Genomic DNA, 22,110 nt, shown 5'->3' on the forward strand with positions numbered 1-22,110 from the left:
GAGGGGGTACTGAGAATACAAAGTTGCACAGATCGGGGGATGCAGAGATAGGGGTGCAAAGGTGAGCAGTGGGGGATGTGTTGGAATGCAGAGGTTAAGAGGGGACACTATTGGCAGTCTGCAGGCAATCATACATGGTACGATTACCAGGGGGAGAGATGCTTGTCCAGGGACACAAGTTCTCTGCTTCCAGGGACAAGCAAGCTCTCAGAGTTCAGGGAGAGGCAGCATCTCTCCCTATCTGTAAGTAATTGTATCATGTATGATAACACGCGGACAGCCACAGACAGATCCCGCCACTGTCACCCTGTCATTAACGTGAATAGATGGTGCATCTGAATGGTCACACCTGAGATTCTTGCCACAAGAATCTGTATGTTCTTGCACCAGGAATCCCTGAAAACACATAAAATCTGGTGTGGATGGGGCCTAAATACCTCCATTATATTGGTGGTCGGTGTAAATACCTCTGTTCCATTGGTGGTCAGTGTAAATACCTCCGTTACATTGGTGGTCAGTGTAAATACCTCTGTTCCATTGGTGGTCAGTGTAAATACCTCTTTTACATTGGTGGTCAGTGTAAATACCTCGGTTACATTGGTGGTCAGTGTAAATACCTCGGTTACATTGGTGTCAGTGTAAATACCTCGGTTACATTGGTGGTTGGTGTAAATACCTCCATTATATTAGTGGTCGGTATAAATACCTCCATTATATTGGTGGTCGGTATAAATACCTCCATTATATTGGTGGTCGGTGTAAATACCTCCATTATATTGGTGGGCGGTGTAAATACCTCTTTTACATTGGTGGTCGGTGTAAATACCTCTGTTACATTGGTGTCAGGGTAAATACCTCCATTATATTCGTGGTCGGTATAAATACCTCCATTATATTGGTGGTCGGTGTAAATACCTCCATTATATTGGTGGTCGGTGTAAATACCTCCGTTATATTGGTGGTCGGTGTAAATACCTCCGTTATATTGGTGGTCGGTGTAAATACCTTTGTTATATTGGTGGTCGGTGTAAATACCTCTGTTACATTGGTGGTCAGTGTAAAAACCTCCATTATATTGGTGGTCAGTGTGAATACCTGCAGCCACAGTCCTCCTAAATGTACATTTTGGAGGACTGTGGACCCGTTCAACACCCATTCACTTGCATCGAATTCGAACTTTTCGGCCGTTCGAATACGAACCGAACACTTGGGTGTTCGGCTCATCACTAATTGGGGTCTCACACCCAAAGTGATTCTCTGGCAACCCTGGGACGCCACCCCCAGGGGGCACAGCACCACGGGATCTGCCGCCCCCCGGCCAGACCAAGCAAGCACCCTTTCCTCTCAGGAGGTAGCACCTTCAGAGATTGCTCTCTACCACTGGGGACAAGCCTGGCATAACCAGACCAGAATCTACCCAGGAGGGATTGAACCCCATCAGGCACCCACCTATTACACCGGCGAATACTAAACCACCTTCCGGCAACTGATAAGAACAGATACTACACTTGATCTAAGCCAAGGGCTTAGAAGCGATCCATTCCCTTTCTTGACCCCGTAACATCCACCTTTTATTATTCTAGTTTTGACGAGCTACTGGGTATCCTGTCCACTCATCTGGAGCGTCAGGACACCTTTTACCAGCGGCGGAAAGACAACTCATCACTTTGCGGTAAGGAGATTTTACTACAATGACCCTGCGGTAGAGCAGAAAGCGAGTTGTCAGTAGTAACCAATCAGCGGATCTTCTCCAATTAGACAAACTGCAAATGAAAGAAACAAGCTGATTGATTTGGGGCAACTAAGAAATTGCCTCTGTGTGTTTCCTTTCCCACATGTAGTGCATAGTTCCTTCACCGTAACCTATGCCCTTCATCCCTCCTTCCCCCCAAAAAAGACAAAGACATGATTTACAAATAGTGAATAACTTTTTTTTTTGGGGGGGGGGTTAGTATAAAAGTAACTTACGAAAAAATAACAGAGAAACAAAACATGTTGTTCAAACCGAGTCTTCAAAAAAGGAGCACATGAAAAGGGTGCCAAAATGTGACTAACGCCTTCACAACTGGGGATACTGAGGGGGGGGCGTATACAGGCTCATTAACTGCCATCTCCTCCATCATTCCATGGGTGGAAGACCCAGTGGTGAATGGAATGGGTCAGGGGGGATGTGCCATGCTGGTTGATGGAAAAGCATAGGTTGCGGTAGTGCCAGGTGGCCAGTCATTGGGTTGGTCGTGGTGCTGGGAAGGGTATGTTTGCTGGGTTCGTGTGAGTCGTGGAGGACGGGGAAGTGCGGGCGATTGGTGAAAGTTTTGGCGAGGGGCAGTGGCGTGCGTTTGGGCTTCCACTTCGGGAATGAAGGATGATATGTAATTAATGAGCCCGGTGCGCAACTCATCCCCCCGTGCTTTTGGCACCCTTTTCATTTTCTCCTCCAGGCTTAGGAGGAAGAGGGCGTCAGAGGACAGCTGTGGTACTGGGTGAGCTATGCCCTCCATGATCTCCAGCAGCCTATCTGTCTCGTCCTGGCCGGACCCTCTCCTTGTCCTGCCAAGTGTCCTACGACGGACAGGTCCTGGAGCATCTTGTGCAGCTGCTGGCGTCGGGGGTGACATGGCCTCAAAATCTGCTGCAGTGCTGGCCACAGATGCACTGTCCTCCGGGTCTATGTTTGGGGATGTGTCCTCCATCTCCACCTCCTGCTGCTGGGATGGAGCAGCCTCCCAGCTACTTTCGATGCTGTAATAAAAAAAAAACAAGAAGAAGAAGCAAAGTTTAAAGAATGTGTCATTCAGGACGAACTTGCTAATTTCCCCCCCAAAAAAGAAGAAGCCAAATGATCTCTTATCGCGGTCAGTTTTTATTTTTACGCAACGCATTTCTGACCACGTTCAAACAGGCATTAAAAAGCATACGTAAATGTCCTGTTGTTGTTCACACGCAGCAGTCATTGTGCATACTACAAAGCACGGGTTCATGCCGCCTGAGGCGACAGGTCAGCAACTCCGAGATGTTCCAGAAGAGTACTTACTTCCGCATTTCCAGAAATGGAATCATGAATTTAATTTGGTCCTCGTAGACAAAGGTTGGTTTTGCTGGAGCCCCGGACCCGCGTCTGGACTCCCTTTCCTTTCGCCGGTGCCGACCGCAGGTATCTTTACTTGGTTTCCACTTCAATTTTGGAGAATCGACTGCAAAACACAGAATAGAATAAGAAGATTTCTTTTTTCAATCAGGTATCTAGCATCTGGGCAGTCATTGGCCCGTCTACACTTTACTTTCATGGTCGGGGAATCGATGGCTAGCTACATCATCCGAGATACTTGCTGGGTCATTTGAGATGGTCTGCATGATGTGGTGATGGCCAAACCCACCGAGGAAGAGTGGTGGAAGTTGCCAAGACACTTCTCCTATCTATCTATCTATCTATATATAAAGCAGGAGGCAAATTGGTTCCTAATGGTGGCTCCTCGTATGTTGCCACGGGTTACAGCCCAATGTGCCCTTTCCATACTGTGTATCAGGGAATCCTCTAACGGAAAGCCATCTCTCTGACGGACAAAATTGTGCAGGACACATGTTGCTTTAATAGCAGAGAAGGCATTCTCCATGCTCAGGTTTACTGCCGTGTGCAGAAATCTCCATTTATTAGACAAGATGCCGAATGCACACTCTACCCCCCGGCGTGCTCTGGGGAGCCTGTAAGTAAAAACCCTAGTTTAGTTTAGATAGTTTAGAGATCCAGTTCTGGTTGATTGCACATTGATTGCCGAGTCAGATTTCAACGTGTGTGTTGAGCTTGGCGCTCTCCCCCCCAAATAAATTTGCCAAGACCTGTCTAGCTAGCTACGCATCTGCAGAATCCGAATGACAATATTTTCTTAACTCCTACACATTAGCCGAGGGGTTAAAAGGAGAACTATGAGGGGAGTGCTTTTCACTCCCCTCATAGTACGAGCCGACCTGTGACAATGAGACTGTCACAGGTCGTCTCAGTAGATCGGGAGGTGAGGGAACACATATAGGCGTTCGCTAACCTCTCGATCCTGTCACGGCTTTCTGCCGTCACAGGGGAGGGGCTGGATTCCCCCCTCTCCGCCAGCGCTGACTAGCGGAACGGACGGGGGAGGGTACAGCTGGCTCTGCCTCTAGATAGGCAGAGCCAGCTGTCACTCACGCAGCTGGGCGGATCCCGACATAACTGCCGGGATCCGCTTCAGCGTCTCCGTATACCGTGAGCTGTAGCTCCCTATATACTGAGCCTAGTGTGATGGGAGGACGCTAGTTTGTGTCCTCCCGTTACCCTAAGGAGAATTATGGGGAAAAGCCCTGTCCCCATCGTTCTCCTTTAATAACTACAACCTTTCAGAACTACAAGTCCTATGATGCATATAAAAGTCTGTACACCCAGAAAGGAAACAGGCATGACACCCGGGGGCAGCTGCATACTGGGATTTGTAGTTCCACAACACATGGAGAGCTGCAGCTGCACAGACCTACAAAAGCCACACAAGCAAGCAAAAACATAAAGCTACAACAGTATCACAACTAACTCGAGATGCGTCACATGTTTTACCTTTGCTGTCCTTCAGGGATGGAGGGAAAGATTCCCATTCTGGCCAAATCTGGCAAGCAATATTCATCCAAGCCCCGCCTCCTCCTTCCTCTGTTTTTATAAAGGGGGTTGCGCAGGTCGTACAGGCATGGTCGTGCCTCAATTAGCCTAATAAATGCCTCAGAAGCAACAATTTTGCAGATATGAATCAGCCATTTTGCTTCCCAGTGTGCTTTGCAGCATCAGCTCCACCGCAAAACACAAAGAGCTCTTGGACTTGAGTGCTTATTACCCACCTGTGCTGATCCCTACAGGAACTTCCTCCTCTTTAGTCCTCACACGTCCTTCTTCCTCCTCCTCCTCAGCTTTGATGTCCCTCTGAGAGTCTCCGTGGTCTGTGAATGAAGACGAGAGTGAAACCCCCTATACTATGATGTATGAGAGAACCCTCCCTATAACCCAAACACTAGCCCTTCCCTGCAACCCCAATACTAAAATGGCTTCTCACCTGTGTGATGTCTTAAATGTGTGACAAGACGCGATATTTGCCAACAAACCTTCCCACTTTCTGAGCAGGAATACGGCTTCTCCCCGGCGTGAACTCGCTGGTGCTTAACAAGAAGCTGTTTATAAGTGAAACGTTTCCCACACTCCACACATGAAAATGGCTTCTCTCCCGTGTGAGTCCTTTCGTGGTTTATAAGATTGGCTCGGGCGGTAAACGATTTCTCACATTTGGAACAGGAAAAAGGCTTCTTCCCGGTGTGGATTCGTTGGTGTTTATTACGATCATCTTTCCGAGAGAAACACTTTCCGCACTCTGAACATGAAAATGGCTTCTCTCCTGTGTGAGTTCTTTCGTGAACAATAAGAACTTGTCTATGGGAAAAACATTTCCCACATTCTGAACAGGAATACGGCTTTTCCCCCGTGTGAAGTCTTTCGTGTCCGATGAGACTCAGTTTCCGGGTAAAACGTTTGCCACACTCAGAGCAAGAAAATGGCTTCTCTCCCGTGTGAATTCTTTCATGGGAGAGAAGAGCAGCTCTCACAGAAAAACATTTCCCACATTCTGAACAGGAATGCAGCTTCTCCCCCGTGTGAGTCCGCTGGTGCACAGCGAGTCTTGATCTTGTGGGAAAACACTTCCCACACTCGGAGCATGGAAAGTTCTCACCCCCTCTAGTAGCTGCAAGATGGGTGACGGGAGGGGAATGATCCAGAGAACTCTCCCCATGTGTGGAGGGATAAGAGGACAGATCTGCACTGGGAAGGACGGGATGGAGATTTGGGGTCATCTGGATTTTTCCGGAAAAACTGGAAGTGATTTCATTGTCTTCTATGTGACCTTCGGGGGAGGTTATGGGACGTTTCTCTGTGTTGTACCTTCTGTATCTGCCATCTGGGGAAAGTTAGAAATCAGAGGGAACAAGGATGATTCATGTCATTTATAGGAACAATCTCTGTAACCCCAACACTAACCCTCCCTGTAACCCCAACACTAACCCTCCCTGTAACCCCAACACTAATCCTCCCTGTAACCCCAACACTAATCCTCCCTGTAACCCCAACACTAATCCTCCCTGTAACACCCAACACTAATCCTCCATGTAACCCCAACACTAATCATCCCTGTAACCCCAACACTAATCCTCCCTGTAACCCCAACACTAACCCTCCCTGTAACCCCAACACTAACCCTCCCTGTAACCCCAACACTAACCCTCCCTGTAACCCCAATACTAACCCTCCCTGTAACCCCAACACTAATCCTCCCTGTAACCCCAACACTAATCCTCCCTCTAACCTCAACACTAATCCTCACTGTAATCTCAACACCAACCCCCCTGTAACCACAACACTAATCCTCCGTGTAACCCCAAAACTAGCCCTCCCTGTAACCCCAACACTAACCCTTCCTGTAGTAACCCCAACACTAACCCTCCCTGGAACCCCAACACTAACCCTCCCTGTAAGTAAAATGACAGGCCTGTACAGAATGACACTTTGCCGCTGTCAGGTAAAGCAGGAAACATTTGGATGTGATTTGTGTATTTTGCTGGTTTTCCAGAGTTCTGCTTCCATCCCATAATAATCATCATCCCAGCTTATACCAGAGACATCTCAGCATCAGCTCCACCGCAAAACACAGAGCTCTTGGACCTGAGTGCTTATTACCCACCTGTGCTGATCCCTACAGGAACTTCCTCCCCTTTAGTCCTCACACGTCCCTCTTCCTCCTCCTCAGCTTTGATGTCTCTCTGAGGGTCTCCGGGGTCTGTGAATAAAGATGAGAGTGAAGCCCCCTGTACTGAGATGTACGAGAGACCCCAGAGAGTGTGTGGGGGAGACTGGTCACGTTTCTTGGCTGGTAACACACAGTGACATGATGTGAGGAGGAGAGCCGGAGTCTAATAGAGGCTGATGGCTCCTGACTCCCCCCACTAGAAACATTCCGTCCCCCCATTACTCTACTGACAGAGGAGGGGGGGGGGGGGGGGGGGAGATTGTTGTTGTCTGTAGTGACTGAACAAGGAGAATCTGGGACTCTTTTCTGGATTTAGTGTTTATTCCTCACCTGTGCTGATCTCTGGAGGGATTTCTTCCTCTTTACACGACTCCTCATCCATCACATAAGACTCTTCTCCATCTTCTTTTTTAACTTCAAGCTGAACAGAATTCAAGTTTGCACCATAAATTATACAAATATATAATTGTACAACAATGAAAAGATTGATCAATTGTAGATTCATTGTGCCATCTAATAAGAATCTACATTCCATCTACCTGATGTTCCCGAGGGATCTCCTGATGTTCCCGAGGGATCTCCTGATGTTCCTGAGGAATCTCATGATTCTTCCAAGGGATCTCCTGATGTTCCTCCATGGAGTCCCGGGAATACAGAGGACGGGGACATCTCTCTGGGGTGTTTCCGCTCCTGGACCCATCTGTAGGAAACACACACACTGACTGAGTACATTGTTTCTATGTCTTTATATCAGAGGATTAGGGATGCACTGATACCATTTTTTCTAAGACCGAGTACAGATACTTTTCCTCAACTACTCACCAATTCCAATTACTGATAACTTTCTTTATTGTCATGTGACAGTTTTATTAAAACAATACAGACTAATGGTCTTAGGACAATGGTGAAGCGGCCCGGTCCCAGCTGCAAACGCTGCGCCCCTGGTAGTTCTGCCACTGACTCCAAGCTGTAGAGGGACTACAAATCCCAGCAATACATTATACAGCAATACAGAATACCATCCGCTATAGAAGACTACAAATCCCAGCAATACATTATACAGCAATACAGACTACCATCAGCTATAGAAGACTACAAATCCCAGCAATACATTATACAGCAATACAGACTACCATCCGCTATAGAAGACTACAAATCCCAGCAATACATTACACAGCAATGCAGAGTACCATCCGCTATAGAAGACTACAAATCCCAGCAATACGTTATACAATACAGAATAATATGAAGCTATATACTCTATGTGGCTCACCAGGGCTGTGTGTAGTCTAACCAGGACTGTGCCCGGCGTCTCTTGGGTGCGGGCGGCGGGATGAAGGAGGGAGAGAAGATGTGTGCCTGGACCAGCGTTGGAAGCAGGTGCGGCAAAGGTCCCCAACAAGCGTGGGACCTCAGGCAGCCGCTTTGGTTTAAAAATGTAAATGGCCGGTATCAGTGCTTAGTATGGGGATATTGCCCAGTATCAGTGCATGGCTAAAGAGGATGTGTGTGTCTAGGGGGATCCCCAATACAAGAAATGAAAGTCTCCTCTTACCAGGTGATGTGAGGGCCGGCCGGTTCTCCATCATGACGTCCTTGTATCCTTCGTAATACGCTCACTCCTCTGAATGTCTGAGTTAGAATATAAGAAAATATTTTGGTTTATAAGGATCGAGTGGCAATAAATTATATGAAACATTTAAACTGAACATAATGAGCGGCAGCAAACGCTCAGGAGAAAGACCTCGGTGGTCCAGGCAAGTTGTGACAAAACCGTCATCTCCCGCCATTGTATCACCCCCAATCTACGGCTGGCCAATGGTCTTGTGCAGGCGGCTTCTTCCTCAAGACCCCTGTGCAAGTCCCGGCTCTCATACAGTGAAGGCTCCGTGGGTGAGGCCCAATCACAGCACGCCTTGTATTCAGTGAAAAGAATAGAAGGCATTTTATGAATTTAGGAGGTGGGGTGTGAGTGACCCACATCGCCTTCACCATATGAGAGCCGGGAGTCTTCTTGGCGCCTTCTTCTAGTCTTGGCGCCTACTTTACTGTCAGGGCTGAATGACACTAACAGTTTTAATAATGAGGCAAACTAGGGATGTCCCGATACCGACGCTAGCATCGGTATCGGGCTAGGAGAGGCTGTCAGCTTTTTTTTTTAACTTACCACGTCGCGCCGAGAGTCACGTCACTGCTCCTGCCGGTGGGCGGCGCTCCAGGAAGTCGCTGGCCACCTAAATAAGGACCCCACCTGGAGCGCCGCCATCCGGAGCAGCATTGACGCGACGCTCCTCTCCAGCTCAGTGCCGACGACGTCCTCACTTGTGAGGAAAATCGTGAGGCACCGCGATCGAGGCAACAGTGAGTAAGACGGGGCCTGGGCTTAGTTTTTTGTGTGATCTACTGCTGCAGTGCATTCTTTATGTAGCACACATACAGTACATATAGAGTATACACTGCAGCAATAGATTTACAATTCTGCACTGCTAACATGAATGGGTTAAATGACCCGTAGTACAACTACAAGTTATGTACTATTATGTACTATGGATAATATTGCTATAGTGTACTGGGCGTGTGTAATGTATATGTAGTACATATATACAGCACACACCTCCACTACACTCCAGCAATAGTTACAATTCTGCCCTGCTAACATGAATGGGTTAAATCATGATCCATAGTACATATACAGCACACATGTCCCGTACACTGCAGTAATAGAGTTACAATTCTCCCCTGCTAACATGAGTAGGTTAAATCATGATCCATAGTACATAACATGTAGTTGTACTATGGATCATTTAAAGTCACCTGTCCCTTTAAAAAAAAGTATCGGTAATTGGTATCGGCAAGTACATGAGGGGAAGTACTTGGTTCTGAAAAAGTGGTATCGGGACATCCCTAAGGCAAACCATTAGAAGTGATGTGCGACTTTGTGATCAGGCCAGAACTCTCTCTGACATACCCCCTTCCCAGCCATATCAGTTGCGGACGGGGCTTACCCCTTCCCACAGCTATACATCACAAATGGATAGGGAATGCCCCAGCCACAACTGATCTGAGCCGGGAAGGGGGTTGCCAGGCCTTTTAGGTTAACGCCCCCAGGGAAAGAGTGTATGGTTTAGATGGGCAATTTATAAACTGCGTTCTGGGTCCCTGGGGTTGGGATAGTGGAGAGATGGACGGGCCATGATCCCACCAGGAAGGCAAGCGGTCCAGTCCAGGTTTTGTGGTTGCAGCTCGGTACTCACAGGTGTAGCCCGTGATTGCGGCTATGAGTGTTTAAAAGGAATCCTGGCTCTATGTGTATCAGGCCGTTACCCAGCTAGGTGAGCTGGAGGATGGAAGGCTGCGGGGTTACGTTTGGTGCTGACGTTATTTTGGGGAACACATTGGAGTACAAGGAAAGTACTGACTAATATTCTGAAGTTTTGTGTTTTGCTGCAAAGAATGGACTGTATTTCATGAATGCAGAAATACCTGTTTGTTGTGTCCCACGGAAAATAAAGTTTTGGAAGATTCAAGTGGACTGTCCGGTGATGTATTTGTCCCAGAAGACTGTGGATAAGAACGGTTCCTGTTACAGAGTGAGACAAAATATCACATAAAGGACGTCATGATTCTAAAGAAAACGATATCAGAGAATGGAGACATGAGACAGCAAACTCCCAGAAACTCCTCAACTACCAATCATTACAGAGAGCATACAAGCTGGCCCAATACCTGGAGGTACTACAAGAGACCAAAGACAGACAAACCCTGAGCCGGTACAGACTGAGCGCCCACAGCCTGGACATTAAATCAGGGCGGCATAGACAGACCTACAAGCCCAGGTAGGGTAGACTGTGCCATTGGTGTGACCAGGGGGCCCTGGAAGATGAGAGCCCCAAGTATTCAGCACTGAGCCACACTCTGTTCCAGAGACTCTCCGCTCTCCCGGACTTCATCTATATAGAAGAGACGAGGTGTCGGGACGAGAGGAGACCCCAGCGCGGTGGCCGGACGAGAGGAGACCCCGGCGCGGTGGCAGGACGAGAGGAGACCCCGGCGCGGGGTCGGGACGAGAGGAGCCAACGGGGAAAATAGCTGAACAATATGTCACAGAATGTCACCGACAGAGGAACATGAGATCCTGGACTTATAAATCCCCAACCTGGACCGCCCCATTCCCCTTTATATAATCCCTCAACCCTGATAATGACCCCTGGACTTGCCTATTACCCCTGATAATGTTCTCTCACGGAGGAGTTCCTCGGGGTCAGCAAATAGCTGATCTGGGATTCAGGCCCCTCACCCCCCCTTTCCTTACATTAACACCTAAATACAAATCACCTACCAAGGTGGAAACGGACTTGAAGCCCAAGTGAGGAGACCCAGAACATTCAGTATACTTGTCCTCTATTTCCAGCTGCTGGAGTGTGTGTGTTCTGTGAGGAGGAGGCGGTAATAATGTCTTCTTGTTATGAGAGGAGAGGTCTCTGCACTCTGTGTACACTGCATGCAGGAAGCACGGCTCAGTCTAGTCTATAGTCACGAGTCCCCGCCCACTGAGGACATCTACACTAGAGGCCAAACCATTTCTCACTACTTATACCTCACAGCAGCCATTTTTTTGTAGTTCAAATACAACAAGTACAGATTTGAATAACATATTATTTCATCATTAAATAATGATGTGTATAAATAATATATATTTCTGAATAATATTTTATTTTAATGCTATAATATTACACACATTGTTCTTGTTACAGATGAAGTAACAGAGCTGTTGCTGGAACACAGGCGGCCATTTTGTTGTAGTCCTGGTGTTTTTGTTCCTTCTTCACACTTATAGTGATTGGTCAGACAAGTTCACACAGGAAGTGGTCATGAATAGAATGAGGTGAGATCTTCACTCATCCTATACAAGACAAGAAGTACCAAGAAAATGATAACACATGATTGCAGAGTCTCCATTAATGTTGGAATCGTCCTGGTGGGATGTGAGGCTGGAGAATGTGTGCCCAGTGAGGAGGAGGTAATAATTTCTTATTATTATGACAGAAGGGGGTCCCACAGTCCTGGATTTGGGTCCCCTGCCCCTTCTAGTTTGTCCTGAGACACAGACTAGGAGTTAACCTGACTGAGCCTTTCACTAGCTCAGCCCAGGCCTGCTGCATTCCAAGTGTGGTGCAAGCTCTCTGCGTCCAGGAACAAGCAGCTTGACTCCCGATCTGCAGGTAGTCGTACCACGTATGATTATATTTGAACAGCCCCAAACCGATGTGGCCGCTGTCACCCTGTCCTTAACGTGAATGGGCACACCAGAAATCCCTAAACTAACAAACAAAAATGCGTGTTAATGGGGCTTAAATACCTCTTTTACATTAGTGGTTAGGTTAGTGTAAATTTCTCCAATACATTGGTGTCAGTGTATATACCTCTGTTACATTGGTGGTCGGTGTAAATGCCTCTGTTACATTGGTGGTCGGTGTAAATGCCTCTGTTACATTGGTGGTCGGTGTAAATGCCTCTGTTACATTGGTGATCAGTGTAAATACCTCTGTTACATTGGTGGTCAGTGTAAATACCTCTGTTACATTGGTGGTCAGTGTAAATACCTCTGTTACATTGGTGGTCAGTGTAAATACCTCTGTTACATTGGTGGTCAGTGTAAATACCTCTGTTGCATTGGTGGTCAGTGTAAATACCTCTGTTACATTGGTGGTCAGTGTAAATGCCTCTGTTGCATTGGTGGTCAGTGTAAATACCTCTGTTGCATTGGTGGTCAGTGTAAATACCTCTGTTGCATTGGTGGTCAGTGTAAATCTCCTGTTGCATTGGTGGTCAGTGTAAATCTCCTGTTGCATTGGTGGTCAGTGTAAATACCTCTGTTGCATTGGTGGTCAGTGTAAATACCTCTGTTGCATTGGTGGTCAGTGTAAATACCTTGGTCACATTGGTGTCAGTGTAATTACTTTCATTATATTGGTGGTCAGTGTAAATTGATTCCTCTGTTACGTGTGCCTTGAGTAGGACGGGGAACTTCTATTTCTACCGACACTAACCACCAATGCTGGACGGAGGAAGAGGGGACTTTTTATACTACAGCTGACCATCAATGATTGGTGGAGGGGGGCTTTTTATATTGCAGCTGAAAACCAATGATTTGGGAAAGAGAAACTTTTTTTCTACTACAGCTGACCACCAATAATTTGGGTAAGTTTAGACTTTTTATACTGCCACTGACCACCACTACCTTGTTTTGCAGGTACATGGACTGTGGAATATGTAGGCAGTGTATACAGCAGGTAGGGGCAGACTCTATCCATGCCCCTTTGAGTCATGTCCAATATTTAGCTCAATGTAATGACGTTTACTTTTTCCCACAGTGCGTTGCATCCCGTCTCTGTCCACGTGTCTGACTTTCTCAAGTTCTAATGTTGGGAAGCGTGCCGCCAGTAGAGATAGACTGATCAGTTTGCAAATATGGATCCTTCCAGGTTTAATTTTCCAGAACATTTCCCCATACTCGCCCAATCAGTGTTGAGCTTTGCATTAATATTGACATCCCTGTCCACAACCTCACCTAGTACTTGTACCAAAGTCATGAAGTAACAATCTTCTGATCTTGTCCTACATGCCTGGACCGCCACTGAAGCATCAAGAGGTATCCAGTACTTCCAGTAGTATCCAATGCAGTGCTTGGCTATGTATTGAAATTCCAGAGTAGGAAAGCCAAACGGAGAGGCCACAGACGTTTTTATTTGTAAAAATTATCTTTTCCAGATTCTATTTTAAGCGTACATACTGGACGTACAGAGGAGTGTACAAGTATGATGGAGAACCGGCCGCCCCTCACATCACTGGGTAAGAGGAGACTTTCATTTCTTGAGTATTGAGGATCCCCCTAGATACACACATCCTCTGATATAAAGACATAGAAACATTGTATTCAGTCAGTGTGTGTGTGTGTTTCCTACAGATGGATCCAGGAAGAGAAATACCCCAGAGAGGTGTCCCAGTCATCTGTATTCCCGGGATTCCACACAGGAACATCATGAGATCCCCCGGGAACATCATGAGATCCCCCGGGAACATCATGAGATCCCCCGGGAACATCATGAGATCCCCCAGGAACATCATGAGATCCCCCAGGAACATCATGAGATCCCTCAGGAACATCAGGAGATCCCTCAGGATGATCAGGTAGATAAAATGAGAGGAAAAATTACTATATGATTGTTACAGATGTCTACTAGATCTAAGTGTATGCACCATTTAAATGTATTCTATAGGGTGAAAATCTGATTAAAGTGGACGTTATAGAGGATCCACAAGGGTCATACTTGAAGGATGATAAACTATTTAAGGATGAGGAATTCCTTTCAGAGATCAGCACAGGTAATAAACACTAAATCCAGAAAAGAGTCCCAGATTCTCCTTGTCCAGTCACTACAACAATCTCTTCTTCTCCCCCCCCCTCTGTCAGTAGACAGTAATGGGGGGACGGAATGTGTTTAGTGGGGGGAGTCAGGAGCCATCAGCCTCTATTAGACTCCGGCTCTCCTCCTCACATCATGTCATTGTGTGTTACCAGCCAAGAGACGTGACCAGTCTCCCCCCCAAACACACTCTCTCTGGGGTCTCTCATACATGTCAGTACAGGGGGCTTCACTCTCATCTTTATTCACAGACCCCGGAGACTCCAGAGACACTCGGAGAGACATTAAACCTGAGAGAGAGGAAGTACAACATTTAAAGATCAAAGAAGAGGACCATTCTATGGAGCTCAGCACGGGTGAGTCATAAATACTAAAAGGATTCTAATTGTTTAGAAGTGATTTCCCATTGGCTGTTGGGTTCCAGTCCTTTTCCTGGTGCGTTGATTTAAAGTTGAACTCCAAACAAACAGCTAAATACACAGATGAAATGCATATAAGAAAGCTGGTGCACCACTGTGCTCGGTGGTTCCTCTTGCTGGCCCATATGTTAGTACTACCTCCTGTAGTGATGCAGTGCAGATAGCTGATGGGTGGTACTACAGAACTCCTGTATCAAACTGGACATCCAATGCATCTGGAGGACTCTTGAGCATTGGTTTCACCACTCAAGCTCTGAGTGATTATAAGCTGTGTTTTGGAAGGCCTCCTGAGGGTGACACCCTTAGCCTTGGAAGAGCTCCCTGTGGAAATGCACTTAGTCTTTGAAGAGCTCCCAGTGGAGATACACTAAGTCTTGGGGGGCTCTCAGTGGAGATGCACGAAGCCTTGGAGGAGCTACCGGAGGCGGAGGAGCTCCTAGTGGCAATATGCATAGCCTGTTAGGAGCTCGCAGTGGCGATACGTTTAGTTTTGGAGAAGCTCTCGATGGAGATGCGCTTAACCTTTGAAGAACTCCTAGTGGAGATATGCTTAGCCTTTGAAGAGCTACCGGTGGAGATACACAAAGTCTTGTAGGAACTCCCTTGTTGGAGCTCCTAGTGGCAATACGCATAGCCTGTGAGGAGCTCCCAGTGGTGATACGCTCAGCTTTGGAGAAGCTCCCGGTGGAGACACACCAAGTCTTGGAGGAGCTCCCAGTGGAGACACACCAAGTCTTGGAGTAGCTCCCGGTGGAGACACACCAAGTCTTGGAGTAGCTCCCGGTGGAGACACACCAAGTCTTGGAGTAGCTCCCGGTGGAGACACACCAAGTCTTGGAGTAGCTCCCGGTGGAGACACACCAAGTCTTGGAGGATTTCCCGGTGGAGACACACCAAGTCTTGGAGGATTTCCCGGTGGAGACACACCAAGTCTTGGAGGAGCTCCCGGTGGAGACACACTCAGTCTTCGAGGAGCTCCCAGTGGCGATACACTCAGCCTTGTAAGGGCTCCTAGTGGCAATACGCATAGCCTGTGAGGAGCTCCCGGTGGTGATATGCTCAGCTTTGGAGGAGCTCCCGGTGGAGACACACCAAGTCTTGGAGGAGCTCCCGGTGGAGACACACCAAGTCTTGGAGGAGCTCCCGGTGGAGATACACCAAGTTTTGGAGGAGCTCCCGGTGGAGATACACCATGTTTTGGAGGAGCTCCCAGGGGAGATACACCATGTTTTGGAGGAGCTCCCAGGGGAGATACACCAAGTCTTGGAGGAGCTCCCGGTGGAGATACACTCAGCCTTGTAGGGGCTCCTAGTGGCAATACGCATAGCCTGTGAGGAGCTCCCGGTGGTGATACGCTCAGCTTTGGAGAAGCTCCCAGTGGAGCTACACTTGGCCTTTGAGGAGCTCCCAGTGGAGATTCACTAAGTCTTGGAGGAGCTCCTGGTGGAGATGCACTCAGCCTTGTTGGAGCTCCTAGTGGCAATACGCAAATCCTGTGAGAAGCTCCCAGTGGCGATACGCTTCGCCTTTGAGGAACTCCCAGTGGAGATACACCTGGCGAGAAAGGCGCTCCCATGTTGGCACACTCAGCTTTAGTGGAACTCCTGACTTTCTTAATGACTTCAGAAATGTCCTAGTTCTTGGTCTCTTCATAAAGCTTTCTTCTGTCTCATTTATATAACCTAACTAGGTTCTTCTTTAGAAAGGCCTTCTACCTGCCAAGCCCTCAAAAGAAACCTACTATACTGCTTATGATTTATGGGATTCTAAGGTACGATAGTTGGTCATGAATAACAAGCTCCTCTATAGGGTTCTCCAACTTCTCATTTTGATGTATGTGCACTTCACACATACATGCATGGGTTCACCTATGATGGCTTCTATTACACAGCCAGGTATCCAGGCCAATCCTTTGAGTGTCATCTAAGTCCTCGCTGTTCCAGGGAGCTGGGTTGAGATTTATGCTATTTAGGAAAGTAGGATCACTGTTGGCATTTCACCTCACGTACCTGTTTAGATCCCTCCCTAGTGTGTTCTGTTGTGGGTAGATAACTGATCTTTTCTTGCTTCCATCTGCAGCTCTCATTTCATGTTCTCTAACAGTTCAAAATTCAGAACATTTTTGGGACTGTGTTTTTTTTTTGCCAAAGGTGGAACAAACAATGAATGTCGCCCAGTGAGGTGTCACCGTCCTCCATATTCTCGGGATTCTATGCAGCAGCAGCATCATGAGATCCCATATCATCAGGTACGTGGAACTGGCGGCCATAAACAATGCTACATAATAACTACAAGAGTAGAAGGAATCTGGCTTGATGCCAATGGCGCCTGTGACTTTTATTGGTTACTATACATCCTGTACCGGGGTTAGGCAACCTAGGCTCCTAAGTTGTTGTGGAACCACAAGTTCCATGAGGCATTGCAAGACTGACAGCCACAGGTATGACTCCCAGAGGCAATATGGGATTTATAGTGCCAGCACAACTGGAGTGGCGAGGTTGCCTGCTATTTTTATTTTCCCCCTGCATACAGTATATTTGGCAAACCATCTACGCCAATTTTTTAATACAGTGCAACTGAAGCCAAAACGAGTTTAGTTTTGGATAGAGTGGAGAGGAATTAGACCCCCCTGTCAAGTTTTTATTGCGGTCTGTGTCCCCATTAGGGAGATTCACCCTCTCTATTTGTCCTGGTGAATGTTGTCATTGAAAGTGAAAGGAAATTCCACATTTTGGGTTGTCACCAGAATGGGAATATATCTTTCAATGGGGACATGCGTTTTGGTGAGCTTGCTGACCAATGGGGATTTCTCTCACTTCCTGTTGTTGCTGTTGGACAGGAAGTGAAGGGAAATCTCCCCAATGGGACAAAGATGCCAAAAAGAGCTGACAGAGTGTTATGAACCTACATTACTGTATCCAAAACGAAAAAAAAAAAGTCTTGGCCTTATTTCTACTGTAACTTATTGGGTTTAATTTTTAAGTTTAAAATAACAGACATTGGTCAAAAGTAGGGATGCACCGATACCGTTTTTTCAGTATGAGTACCGATTATATATTTTTTTCCGGTACTCGCCAATACTGAATACCGATACCGGAAGTCCCATTTAAGGAAGCCAAGCGGCGTGTAATGACTCCCCGCCCAGCTTCCTGATTAGCAGGGAAGCCGTCTCCATGCTTCCTCGTCACCAGGTGGCCATCTTCCCGACCAATCAAGAAGCTGGGCAGCGAGTCATTAAATGCTGCCCGGCTTCCCGGCCAATCAGGAAGCCGGGCAGTGTGTAATGACTCGCTGCTCGGCTTCCTGTTACCAGAGCGAATACGAGTACTCGCCCAAATACTCGGTATTGGTGCATCCCTAGTCAAAAGTTTTCCTTGTTCACTTCATTATGCAGACCTGACCTTAAAACTCCGCGCCACGTTTGTTTTTTGAGCTAGAGGTGAGGAATCTCATTTAGAGAATAACGATGTTCCGTTCAGTCTTGATTAATATATTCTCTTTGCAATGTTCCGTGCTACTTAGGAGGACAATCGAGTCAATGTTGAAGTCAAAGAGGAAGCAGAAAAGTCATCTGTGAGAGGTGATGAGCCGTGTAAGGAGGAGGAAACCCCACCAGAGATCAGCACAGGTGAGTAATAAACACTCAATCCAGAATAGAGTCCCAGATTCTCCTTGTTCAGTCACTACAACAATCTCCTCTTCTCCCCCCTCCTCTGTCAGTAGACAGTAATGGGGGGACGGAATGTGTTTAGTGGGGGGAGTCAGGAGCCATCAGTTTCTATTAGACTCCGGCTCTCCTCCTCACATCATGTCATTGTGTGTTACCAGCCAAGAGACGTGACCAGTCAGAAAAAATATGTCACGACTCCAACTGCCAGGCATAGTGCTCTGTGTGTGGCTAATAGCAGGCCGTAGCTGGGGCAGATGAGGATCAGGAACCTCTCTGATTATGCAATCTCCATGCTGTGCTGCCCCATATGCAGGGTGGGTACATGTGTCTAGTTAATGAGGATGTTTGCTACTTGTGTATATCAGGGCAAAATGAACGTGTGTGTGTATGTGTATATATATATATATATATATATAAATATAATAATATATGTGTGTATATGTATATATATATATATATATATATATATATATATATATTGCAATACATCAACGCAGTACATACACATTTCTCATGTTTTATCCCTTTAATGCTGAACTCTGGGCACAAAAACTTTCATAGAAATATATTTCTCAATAGCTACAAAGGATATAAATCCACTTTGTGTGCCCCAAATGTGTTTGCAAGCCCAGATATTAGTCTGCATCACTATGCTGTACATAGCCTGTGCAGAGGGCCCAGCAATCCCCACCCACTACAATCTGCCTGCAGAGAACTATGGGATGGGGCGGAGACAAGACCAGTCAACCTGCACAAGGAGAGAGCACAGCAGTGAGCGGTCTTTATTAGAGGGAGGGGGCGGAGACAAAACCAGTCATCCTGCACAAGGAGAGAGAGCAGCATTGAACGGTCTTTATTATAGGAGGGGGCGGAGACAAGACCAGTCATCCTGCACAAGGAGAGAGCACAGCAGTGAGCAATCTTTATTACAGGAGGGGCGGAGACAAGACCAGTCAGCCTGCAAAAGGAGAGAGAGAGCAGCATTGAGCTGTCTTTATTCGAGGAAGGGGGCGGAGACGAGACCAGTCATCCTGCACAAGGAGAGAGCAGCATTTAGCGGTCTTTATTATAGGAGGGGGCGGAGACAAGACCAGTCAGCCTGCACAAAGAGAGAGAGAGAGAGAGCAGCAGTGAGCGGTCTTTATTACAGGAAGCTCCAAGTTTCACACGGGATGACTGCACAGATCTGGAAGAAATACACAAAGCTGATCAAGATTCCAGGAAGAACACACATGACTCTTGTATGAGGACAATATTTACTTATCGTGGAGTTCAGCTTTAGGGAGCTTTTGAACTACAGAAAAATACCTGTTTATGTGCCAGGAGAGCACTCAGCCCCTTATTTTTTGTTGTGGACTGATAACACTTGCTTTTTTTCTGGACTGAAATAGCAAGGACTGGTGTCAGCCCTGCCCCAGTTATATTTAGTTAGGATGCCTTAAGATATCACAGGAAGTGAGCAGAGGACAGCTTTCTATCTCTGACCTGATCAATGGGTATTTAAGGAGGGCCCTGCCCGTGAGGACTTACAATCTAAAAGAGGAGGGGGAAGTGATACATGAGGAGGTAGCTGTGTGGGGATGAATTATTTGAACGAGCTCGGAGGTATCGGTGTCCATCATGTGTGTCTAATTACTACAAAGCGGCTAGTCTAAATGAATACTTCATTCAACGGCTAGGCATGAAGCTAACCTTTGCCACTTCTTTTTCTTTGCAGATGGTGGGCACAGAAGATGCAACGTGGAGAAACATGCCGCTAACGCTGCGGATGGGGCGATAGAAGACGATGACGTAACATCCGATTATTCCGAAGATAACCCCATTACTGCAAATTTCCTTCCAGCACCTCACAGCCCAGACTGGTCTTCCCATTCCTCTACAGATGGTGGGGGTTTTACTGATCAGTCCTATCCTGTCACTCATCAAAGAGGGGGCGCAACGCTCCTGGGTTTTGAGCGGGAAGAATGCGTCACCCAGAGAACGTCATCAGTGGAAGCATATTCGTGTTCCGAATGTGGGAAAACGTTTGCTCAAAAGTGGCTCCTCCATAGGCATCAGTCATCGCACAGCAGCCAAAAGCCATTTTCCTGTTCTGAATGCGGCAAATATTTTATACAGAAGTCAGACGTTGTCAGACATCAAAGGATTCACACGGGGGAAAAGCCGTATTCGTGTTCAGAGTGTGGGAAAAGTTTCTCCTGGAAATCCAACCTCATCACACACAAAAAAGTTCACACGGGGGAGAAGCCCTATTCATGTTTGCAATGTGGGAGACGTTTCCACCAAAGGGCCCATCTTGTTTCTCATGAGAGGAGTCACACGGGAGAGAAGCCGTACACGTGTGCCGAGTGTGGGAGGTGCTTCAAGCAGAGGGTCCATCTTATTTCACACGAACGGACTCATACAGGAGAGAAGCCGTTTTCCTGTACAGAATGCGGGAGATGTTTTGCTGAAAGATCGACTCTCGCCAAGCATCAGAGGTCTCACACGGGCGAGAAGCCGTTTTCATGTTCCGAATGCGGGAAATGTTTTTCCCAGAAATCAAACCTCATTACTCATGAAAAAGTTCACACGGGGGAGAAGCCACATTCTTGTTCGGAATGCGGGAAATGTTTTAGCGAAAGGTCAACTCTTATTAGCCACGTGAGGACTCACACTTCTGAGAAGCCGTTTTCCTGCTTGGAATGTGGAAAATGTTTCACCCAGAGAGCCCATCTCATTTCACACCAGTTGACGCACACTGGTGACAAGCAGTTTTCCTGCCCCGAATGTGGGAAATGTTTTTTACAGAAATCAGATGTTGCGAGGCATCAAAAGATTCACACGGGGGAGAAGCCGTATTCCTGTCCCCAGTGCGGGAAATGTTTTTCCCGCAGATCGAATCTTACTGCACACGCGAAAGTTCACACAGGGGAGAGGCCGTATTCTTGTTCAGAATGTGGAAAGTGCTTTCGGGAAAGATCAGTTTTGGTTGGACACATGAGGACTCACACCTCCGAGAAACTGTTTTCCTGTTCTGAGTGCGGGAGATGTTTCAAGCGGCAATCCCATCTGAGGTCACATCAGCCGACGCACACCGGCGATAAGCCCTATTCTTGTTCAGAATGCATACAGTGCTTTTCTTGGAAGAAACAACTCATTGCTCATCAGAGGACTCACACTGGGGAGAAGCCATATTCATGTTCGAGGCTTCGGTGATAGATCAAATCTAAGAGGATACACACAACAGAGAAGCGGAAAGAAGTACTCACGCCTCCTGGCAGATCTTACACTGGGGAGAAGCCATATTCATGCTCAAGGCTTCGGTGATAGATCAAACCTAAGAGGATATACACAACAGAGAAGCGGAAAGAAGTACTCACAACTCCTGCAGATCTCACATGGGGAGAAGCCATATTCATGCTCAAGGCTTCGGTGATAGATCAAACCTAAGAGGATATACACAACAGAGAAGCGGAAAGAAGTACTCATGCCTCCTGGCAGATCTCACACTGGGGAGAAGACCTATTCATGTTCAAGGCTTCGGTGATAGATCAAACCTAAGAGGATATACACAACAGAGAAGCAGAAAGAAGTACTCACGCCTCCTGGCAGATCTTACACTGGGGAGAAGACATATTCATGTTCAATGCTTCGGTGATAGATCAAACCTAAGAGGATACACAAAACAGAGAAGCGGAGAGAAGTACTCACAACTCCTGGCAGATCTTACACTGGGGAGAAGACATATTCATGTTCAATGCTTCGGTGATAGATCAAACCTAAGAGGATATACGCAACAGAGAAGC

General features: G+C 47.1%; 1 protein-coding gene across 1 annotated transcript in view; it reads right to left on the reverse strand.

Moving 5' to 3' along the window:
• The window catches only part of LOC108798170, a 193,101-nt gene that overhangs the window by 90,738 nt on the left and 80,253 nt on the right, over positions 1-22,110 (reverse strand). The window contains 1 exon segment of the mRNA XM_018569902.1: positions 5,067-5,603. Within this exon segment, the coding sequence (XP_018425404.1) occupies positions 5,067-5,603 (537 nt within the window).

Source organism: Nanorana parkeri, unplaced genomic scaffold (genome assembly GCF_000935625.1).
Source record: "Nanorana parkeri isolate BGI_ZX_2015 unplaced genomic scaffold, ASM93562v1 scaffold1424, whole genome shotgun sequence".
NCBI lineage: Eukaryota > Metazoa > Chordata > Amphibia > Anura > Dicroglossidae > Nanorana > Nanorana parkeri.